At 32.4% G+C, this 9,905-nt stretch overlaps 2 protein-coding genes across 2 annotated transcripts in view; one reads left to right on the forward strand and one right to left on the reverse strand.

Moving 5' to 3' along the window:
* Positions 1-332: 332 nt before the first annotated feature.
* LOC108782553 (uncharacterized) lies at positions 333-1,150 on the reverse strand. The gene is made up of 3 exons (XM_018550846.1): positions 1,061-1,150; positions 649-988; positions 333-535 (listed from the first exon to the last, which is right to left on the reverse strand). The coding sequence occupies exons 1-3, from the start codon at positions 1,148-1,150 to the stop codon at positions 333-335; spliced, it is 633 nt and encodes a 210-aa protein (XP_018406348.1).
* A 3,238-nt stretch (positions 1,151-4,388) lies between these two features.
* The window catches only part of LOC108782554 (uncharacterized), a gene marked incomplete at its 3' end in the record, with an annotated part of 13,878 nt that continues 8,361 nt past the window's right edge, over positions 4,389-9,905 (forward strand). The window contains exons 1-2 of the mRNA XM_018550847.1: positions 4,389-4,428; positions 6,534-6,702. Of these exons, the coding sequence (XP_018406349.1) occupies positions 4,389-4,428; positions 6,534-6,702 (209 nt within the window). The remainder of the gene's footprint in view (positions 4,429-6,533; positions 6,703-9,905) is intronic.

Consider the following 9,905-nt stretch of genomic DNA (forward strand, 5'->3'; position numbering starts at 1 on the left):
TTACCACTTTTTGACCGCTTATATCTCCAGAACGGCTTGACCGATTTAAAATTTTTTAGGCTCAAATTGAGTAATCATCACGAGTGTGGTGATGCCCCCTTTCAGGACATATAACGTTTGATTCACAATTTTTTATATTTTAATAGTTATGCACCTCCCAAAAATGGACTTTGATGGCTCGGGATAAGAGACTTGTAGCGTCTCACAGTTTTTGAACATGGCCGGAGACGCTACCGCGTCTCCTGATTATATTTTTTAGATATTAATTAATAAACTTATAAATTAAATATTAAAAATTAATAATTAAATATTATAAACATTAAATTTGAAACTCATGTTTCTTCCGTCACGGATAATGGAGGATACAGTTCGGCGATTAAGTCAAAGAAATTTTCAATTCTGTCTTTTTTAGCATAAGCGCGTTTAAATAGAAATTCGCACAAATATCTTTCTAAATGATACTCTCGCCTTCCATATCTTGGGATATTTGCACGAACTTCTCTCCAAACACGCTCAATGTTTTGTGTATGGGCGCCTGTAAATAAAAAATATTTTAATTATAACATACACTTTATTGAATTTGAATAAATGTATCATAAAAAATCTTTCAATGATTTTTTTTATATTTAAAATAATTTTTCTTTTTACCACTATCTGGATCGACGAAATTATATGTATGATTTACAGTTAAATGTTGGAAGCCTTCATTGTTCAAACATTGATAGGACTTCCAACAATCTGAAATTATTGTTGTTCCTGGCATGATCCAATATTTGATACATGCTAGGAGGGTTTCTTCCGATCGATTCTCTACTGGCATAATAAAAATTTTCTTTGACTCTCGCTCGAATCCTCCAAATATCCAATTGCCTTTTAAAAGCCGGCCACGATTATATTTGCGATGACCAATTTTCGCCTCATCTATTTTAACAGTGCATCCTGGACCTCCAAGTTTGCTACTATGTTTGTCGGCCCAGTACACACAGACCTGTTAATGTATGAAATATTTTTCTTAATAATATTAAATATCGTTATAATACACAATATTAAATTATATTACCTCGCGACAAAAATTGAACCAATCTACGACTGTGACGGAAGAAATACAGAACTCCTCTTCAAGATCTTCTTGTCGAGGAGGACGTAACATTAGAAAAAATGCTACAATTGTGCAGATTTTTTCAACACTTAGTTTACTACGATTAAACCAAGTCCCTATTTTTGCACTTTTCTTGAAATTACACTGTTTGTAAACGCGTTTCTTTTTATTTGATTCACTTGTTAAATAATATCTTTTCCGGCAGTAGGCAATTAATGTTTCTTTATTAATATGTATTTTATTTTCACATTTCTCACAATTAATTATTGACGGCAACACACCATGTTGAATTAAAAAATCAATTAATTGATCTCTATGACCAATTAATTCTATAAATGCACAAAACAGCATTATTGATATTGTAGGGACTATTACGGCGATACAACAATGCCATATTACTCCACTTAATTTAAATCTCGAATATCGCGGCACACACAGTGCGCCAACGAAACTTTCCCAAACTAAAATACGGGTCTAGTTCATTTTCTTCCAAATTTTGAACTGGAGTACACTGGTGCAATAAGTTAGGGTTTATAATAGCCGTAATCTGTTAATTTTTTCCGTAATCTGTAAAAATTCATCAATCACAGTCAAATGAGAGAAGAATATTCAATTATGATTGGTCAATTCTTATAGACCAACTATTAGAGTGAGATAGCTGTAGTTTGTTTCACTCTAACTTATTGCACTATTTCAGAACTAATTCAGAATTCTATGAAAAAGAACAGACCTTACATATACATATGTTGGCTTCACACTACATCCGATTTTCGTCGTACGACGACTCTGCAACCAATCAGAAAACAAAATTTTGCTCCGTATCAATGATACGATTTTTCTGATTAATTGTTTGCAGAGTCGTCGTACGACGAAAGTCTAAGTGAATCCAGCCATAGCGCTGCAACGAGAAGAAATGACATATATCTTAACCTCTAAAATTTCGAACTTTAACGCTTAATATCTCGGTTCACGAGATCGACCGCCACATATTTCATTTGGATTTTTTTCATTTTGAATGAAAACGCGTCGAATGAGCTTAATTAGATCAAGATCGGAGGTGAGGACCGTATTCTAAATAATTACCAAATATTGATTTTTTAATATTTCTGAAAAATATTCCAATTAGAATAAAAATTGAGAATAATTTTCACCATGGGATTTTAATTAAAAATTTTTATCTCTTTTCTATTTAATTATGACATAATTATATAAACATGTATTAATACTCACTGATTTTCTAACTCACGCTCTATAACTTCAATTAATTCTGCGTTCATTTTTTATAAATCAGAAAGTGATAAAGATAGAACGACACTAATTGTGTCGACTTGTGCCATCAAATGGAAAGCATTCAAAATAGGTTAGATTCAACTTTTAACGATATCATTTCTCTTAACAACACCTTTTTAGCTGTTGTTAAGTCTACGACAAATTTGTCGCCATTTTGTGATTAATGAATGACAGTTAGTACTTACAGAATAGGAAAAGTAGTACACTAATGACAATCGTTTAATAGCGACGTTGTTAAGGCTTACAGAATAGGGCCCTAAATCTTATAATATTGTTAAAAGTCGTTGAACACGTGTTGTGGTTCTATCGAGAGGCTCCTATATGAGCTTCCCTTGTAATATTACATATATTTATTAATAAATAAATAACAAGGGCGATGTAAGAGTCAAAATATAAATTCATTTATATGTAATGTTAAAAATCCAAGTAATAAAATAAAATAAAATTTAATTATAAAAACTATAAAAATAAAAATATAATTATGAAGAATTACTTAAATTTACTTAAAATTAATATAAATTAACTTAGCGCTACTAGTTTCGGCTCCAGGATTGAGCCCTACTCAGACGTAATAAACAATCATGGACAAAATCAATCGCAGAAATCGCAGAGATACGCTTGTACAATCTTAATCCACTTCCGTGAGTCTCCATCAAAAAAAACCGACGTCATGATATACATGATTAGAAAGTCGATGTACAATTATAAATCTAAGAGATGGTAATAAAAAACTTCCTTTATAGGTGTTACAAATGATGTCAAATTTTCTATATGAAAACTCACCAGGAAAATCCAACGGTAATAAAATTAAATTAAAATTTTTGTGTGTCGACATTGTAAAAAATTATATAAATCAGATATAATAAAAGATGGTTAACAAAAGTCTGCAACATTGCAACAAATGTGTGAGACAACCGCTAACTTTAAATAACAGATGCAGACTGAAGACGATCAACAGATATCAATATTAGAAAGTCAAACTTTATTTACAATGGGTACATAAGCCTCATGAAGACCTTCGGTATCTGTTTGTAAATTAAGACTATTATTCTGTTTTTTAATATGAAGCATTTCAGATATTATGCGCTTTCTGTAAAAAGGTTCTTCATCCAAAATTTTAATGTTGTTCCATTGAAAATCATGATCATAATTAAGTCTATGCTCTGTTATAACGGAACGGGTAGAAGTGTTATATCTAATGTGATTGCGATGTTCTGCAATTCTAGTTTTTAATTGTCTGCTTGTCTGTCCGACGTACGACGCATCACAATCATTACACTGGATCTTATAAACAACATTATTTCTCGAAGTATGTGGACGTACATCTTTTTGAACTTTGATATATTTACGCATTTTGTTAGGACTGTGGAACGAAACTCTGATGTCATTATTATGAAAACGTTTAAATTTTTCTGTATGCAAAGGAATAAATGGTACCGTCAGCCAAGTAGGCGTTTTTTTATTAACATCATCATTGTTAGTGGTAACTTGATTTGATGTATGATTATTTCTACTTTTATTCTTGTTCAGGTAACTTAGTCGTTGGTTGATTGTGTCAAAAATAAAAGATAAGGGATAGTCATTGTTTAATAAAATGTTAATGATAAAATTTAGATTCTTTGTATGAAAACTCAAGTCAGAAAGTAAAAAAACTCTATCAACCAACGAAAAAATTGTACCTTTCTTTTGAGAAACAGGATGATTTGAAAAAAAGTTGAGAAATCTTCCTGAAAACGTAGGCTTGCGGTACCAGTCAAATATAAAATGATTGTCAATTATTGAAATCGAAGTGTCTAAAAAATCTAATTTTTTGTCACCGATTTCCAGTGTGAATTGAAGTCGCGAATGAAAGGAGTTAAACGTTTGTAGTAAAGAGTCTATTTCCTCCGGTAATACTGCAGTACAAATATCATCTACATATCTAAAATAAAATAAAATATCCAAATTACATGACATCAAGGACATCGTTTCCAGTCTTCTCATTACTAAATCTGCCACGATGGGTGACAGTGGAGAGCCCATGGGTGTACCGAAACATTGTTTGTAAATCTTCTGATTAAATAAAAAATAAGAAGAATCTAATATGAATTTAACTGACTCTAACAATTCATTCTTTGGCAATGAACAATTCATCGAAATAAAATTCCAATGTTCGTTTATACAATCTATGGCCATGTCTGTTGGAACATTCGTAAAAAGATATTACATCTAACGAAATCAATTTATGATGTGGTAAAGTTTTTATTGTTTTTAGTTTTTCAACAAGCTGAAAACTGTTTTTGATATAACTCTCAGCTTTAGGAATAGCTTCGAAACTAGTAGCGCTAAGTTAATTTATACTAATTGTAAGTAAATTTAAATAATTCTTCATAATTATATTTTTATTTTTATAGTTTTTATAATTAAATTTTATTTTATTTTATTGCTTGGATTTTTAACATTACACTAAATGAATTTATATTTTGACTCTTACATCGCCCTTGTTATTTATTTATTATTGTTATACTAAGAGTCCTTGATTATTTTCATCTTACATATATTTATAATATAATTACGTGATATAATATAACTTATAATATAGCTGCCATGAAATGGCGGCTGACATGAGTCAATGAGGTGTCAGTATGTTATGCTGCATAAGCATGAAAAAAATTGTGCATGGAATCGTACGACAAGTTGTTAGCTTTGAAATCAGGGGTGATCCAAAGTGTTAGGCCTTGAAATCAGGTGTTAGTATACACGTGGTTAATGGTTTGTAGTCTTCGCGGTCGCGAGTGATTAGTTGTAATTACAAGTTTCGTGACAGACATGTGTTGACAAATTATACGTGTTGGAAGAAGAAAGTTTTAAAATTGATTGGGGTATTTGCATGTTAAATTTGGGTGTCGAATTTCGTGTTGCGTGTGTCTGAGTATGTGACAACAATGAGACCAATGTGTCCAATTTGGACAATGTGGTCGATGTGTCCATTGTGTCCATTTTGTCCAATGTGGACAATGTGTCCAATGTGGACAATGTGTCCCATGTGGACAATGTGTCCAATGTGAACAATGAGTCCAATGTTTGCAACGTGTCCAATGTGGACAATGTGTCCGATGTGTCTAATGTGGACAATGTGTCCAATGTGGACGATGAGTCCAATGTGCTCAATGCGGAAAATGTGGACAATGTGTCCAATGTGGACAATGTGTCCAATGTGGACAATGTGTCCAATGTGGACAATGTGACCAATGTGTCCAATGTGTCCAAAGTGGACAATGTGTCCAATGTGTCCAATGTGGACATTGTGTCCAATATGGACATTGTGGACAATGTGTCCAATGTGTCCAACGTGGACAATGTGTCCAATGTGTCCAACGTGGACAATGTGTCCAATGTGGACAATGTGCCCAATATGGACATTGTGGTCAATGTGTCCAATGTAGACAATGTGTCCAATGTGTCCAATGTGGACAATGTGTCCAATGTGTCCAATGTGGACAATGTGGACAATGAGTCCAATGTGGATAAGGTGGACAATGTGTCCAATGTGGACAATGTGTCCAATGTGGACAATGTGGACGATGTGTCCAATGTTTACAATGTGGACAGTGTGGACAATGTGGACAAAGTATCCAATGTGGACAATGTGACCAATGTGGACAATTTGGACAATGTGTCCAATGTAGACAATGTGTCCAATACGGACAATGTGTCCAATGTGTCCAATGTGTCCAACGTGGACAATGTGTCCAATGTGGATAATGTGACCAATGTGGACAATTTGGATAATGTGTCCAATGTGGACAATGTGTCCAATGAGGACAATGTGGAGAATGTGTCCAATGTGGACAATGTGTCCAATGTGTCCAATACGGACAATGTGTCCAATGTGTCCAACGTGGACAATGTGTCCAATGTGTCCAATGTGGACAATGTGTCCGATGTGGACAATGTGTCCAATGTGGACAATGTGTCCGATGTAGACAATGTGTCCAATGTATCTAATGTGGACAATGCGGACAATGTGTCCAATGTGTCAAATGTGTCCAATGTGTCCAATGTGGACAATGTGGACAATGTGTCCAATGTGGATAAGGTGGACAATGTGTCCAATGTGGACAATGTGTCCAATGTGTCCTATGTGAACAATTGTCCAATGTAGACAATGTGTCCAATGTGGACAATGTGGACAATGTATCCAATGTAGACAATGTGTCCAATGTATCCAATGCGGACAATGTGGACGATGTTTCCGATGTGTCCATTGTGTCCAATGTAAACAATGATTGCAATGTTTGCAACATGTCCAATGTGGCCAATGTATACATTGGGTGCGTTCGAAAATAGGTTTGGTTTGTGATGGTTAAAAAAATAAAGTTGGCAGTATTGAAAATTTCCAACGCTGCGTTTCGTTTCTCCCGCTGGGACTGTTGGGAGACCAAACTCAAAGCAAGTCAAAAGTAACGGAATATAAAAGTAGAGAAGAAAGTTATACGAGGTGTTACAGGATTTACGTAAGTAGTCATTAAATGTTTTCGTAATTATAACACGTTTTTTGTTTGTAACTCGTAGAGATGTTGATATTAATTGTAATCAAAATTATATACAAAGAATACAATCTTTAATTCTAACCTCTTTTTTTTTATGCATACTCTGAATATTAAAAGAAAGTTTTGATGTGCCATCTTTTCTATTATAACGTATTATACATATTAGGGTGTCCGTTATTTTGGCGATTTTCGAAATTTGTACGGGATCCCCCTAACTTTTTAGTAAAAAAAATAACAAAAATTTTGGCGCTAATAAAAAGTTCCTACGACGATTCTAAGTGGAGGCTCATCGATGTTGAAAATTAACCCGTAAATCTTATGGGAAAAAACATTTTTTTAGTATTTCTTCGGGCATTTCCACCGCAGTCAGTCTAAAAATCCAGCAAGTGAGATATCTTTTCTTGAATGTTTTCCACGTGAAATGAGCCTAGGCGGAACAAAATCGATCAATTTCCGGCCGAGTTATTCCACTTTGAACTTCAATAATTTTTCACCCAAAAAATGAGAAGAGCCTAAAATCTCTCAATAAAATTACAGTAGCTCTGTTAGAATGCATTTTAAAATCATGAACCATTGAATTTCACATTCCTTATAGTTTTGCGATTAAAATGACCACCTTACAAGTTAAAAACGATAATTTGTAGCCGAATTACCGCAGTTTTTATGAAGAAGTTTTTTTTTACTAAAATCAGGTGAAGGAAATGAAGGTTTAATTTATTCGCTATAACTCGAGAGAAAAAAATCGTAAGTTATTGCACGAAATACGATCATATTCCTTACGTTTTTTCCTTTTGAAAGCCATACCTGTCGTCATTAAAAAAAAATTTCTGGACGCCATACTGTCCCTTTAATATTGCTCTTCTTCGAACGCGAGAAATCTGCAAGCTGATAAATATCTTTCTTATTATAACAATTAAGATTAAATTACGATTACTTAATTAGCAACAAATTAAGATTATTTAATGTAATTCACAATTTTCAATTTCGAAATTTTTTGTCATATCAAAGAATTAATATCACAAACAACATAAAATTGCCAAATTTGAAATAAAAAAAATTGCTGGTAACGAAAAGTGCACGGGACAATTAATAAGAAAGATATTTATCAGCTTGCAGATTTCTCGCGTTCAAAGAAGAGCAATATTAAAGGGACCGTATGGCGTCCAGAAATTTTTTTTCAATTTTTTTCTCTCGAGTTATAGCGAATAAACTAAACCTTCATTTCCTTCACCTGATTTTAGTAAAAAAAACTTCATAAAAACTGCGGTAATTCGGCTACAAATTATCGTTTTTAACTTGTAAGGGGGTAATTTTAATCGCAAAACTATAAGGAATGTGAAATTCAATGGTTCATGATTTTAAAATGCATTCTAACAGAGCTACTGTAATTTTATTGAGAGATTTTAGGCTCTTCTCATTTTTTGGGTGAAAAATTATTGAAGTTCAAAGTGGAATAACTCGGCCGGAAATTGATCGATTTTGTTCCGCCTAGGCTCATTTCAGGTGGAAACCATTCAAGAAAAGATATCTCACTTGCTGGATTTTTAGACTGACTGCGGTGGAAATGCCCGAAGAAATACTAAAAAAATGTTTTTTCCCATAAGATTTACGGGTTAATTTTCAACATCGATGATTCCACTTAGAATCATCGTAGGAACTTTTTATTAGCGCCAAAATTTTTGTTATTTTTTTTACTAAAAAGTTAGGGGTGGTCCCGTACAAATTTCAAAAATCGCCAAAATAACGGACACCCTAATACATATACATATACCATATTTACAGACTTTTGCATTATTAAACAACTATTAAACAAAGATGAAAGGACAAAAAGTCAGTGAAGTCTAGAATATCTTACAATAGCAATCAGCATTGTTATTATGGAAGAATATATCTTATTCAAAAATATTATGTTTGAATCCTCTTCTAGTTCCTCTTCTAGTGACAGCGATAACAATGATGAGGAATTACAAAATATTTTATTCAATAATAATAACGATAAAAGGAGAGTAATACCAAAAATAAACAATTATCTTGAACATGTTGCAAGATATACAAATATTGAATTTAAATTACATTTCAGGTTAGTCATAACACTTCATTATAATTACATCATTAATTAATATAAAACATTTATGTAAACGTAATATTATTTATTATAGGATGGAGCGTAATACTTTCCATTTCTTATTGTTTTTGATTGGACCAAAATTGGAAAATCTTTCATTTAAAGGAAGAGAACAAATTAGTGTAGAAAAACAGTTATTAATAGCCATTTACGTTTTGGCAACACCAGACTCTTATCGCTCTATATGCGAAAGATTTGGTGTTGCAAGATCAACTGCATGGTTTAGTGTCAAGAGAGTACTTCGTGTAATATTCAGCATTCGAAATAATTTTATCAGATGGCCTACTCATAGAGAAACTCAAACAACATGGAGAAATATTCAAAGATTATACACATTTCCTAAAGTGTTGGGAATTGAATGGGACACATATAAACATTGCTCGGCCAAAGAAAGATCGCAAATTAGAAAACCCAACAAATTTAAACCTTTGAAATTAACCCCAAAAATTTGAATCTTTCTAAACATGAATATAATTATGTTATTTTCTATGTTATGTACCACGAAAAGTAAATCTCGCAAATTAAAAAACCCAAAAAATTTAAACCTTTGAAATTAACCCCAAAAATTTGAATCTTTCTAAACATGAATATACATTATGTTATTTTCTATGTTATGTACCACGAAAAGTAAATGAAAACTACAAAAATTGAACCTATCAAAATTAAAACGATTATCTAACCACAAAATAAAAAACCCAATGAATATCATCCTTTGAAAATTGACCACAAAAATTTGTACCATTCTAAATTAAAATGATTATCTAATAATGTAACCTAATAATTTAAACCTTTAATACTTTAAATGATATTATCTAATATAATACATTACCACGAAAAGTAACTGATATATTACTAGATC

Source organism: Cyphomyrmex costatus, unplaced genomic scaffold, assembly GCF_001594065.2.
Source record: "Cyphomyrmex costatus isolate MS0001 unplaced genomic scaffold, Ccosl1.0 scaffold1303, whole genome shotgun sequence".
In the NCBI taxonomy this organism is placed as follows: Eukaryota; Metazoa; Arthropoda; class Insecta; order Hymenoptera; family Formicidae; genus Cyphomyrmex; species Cyphomyrmex costatus.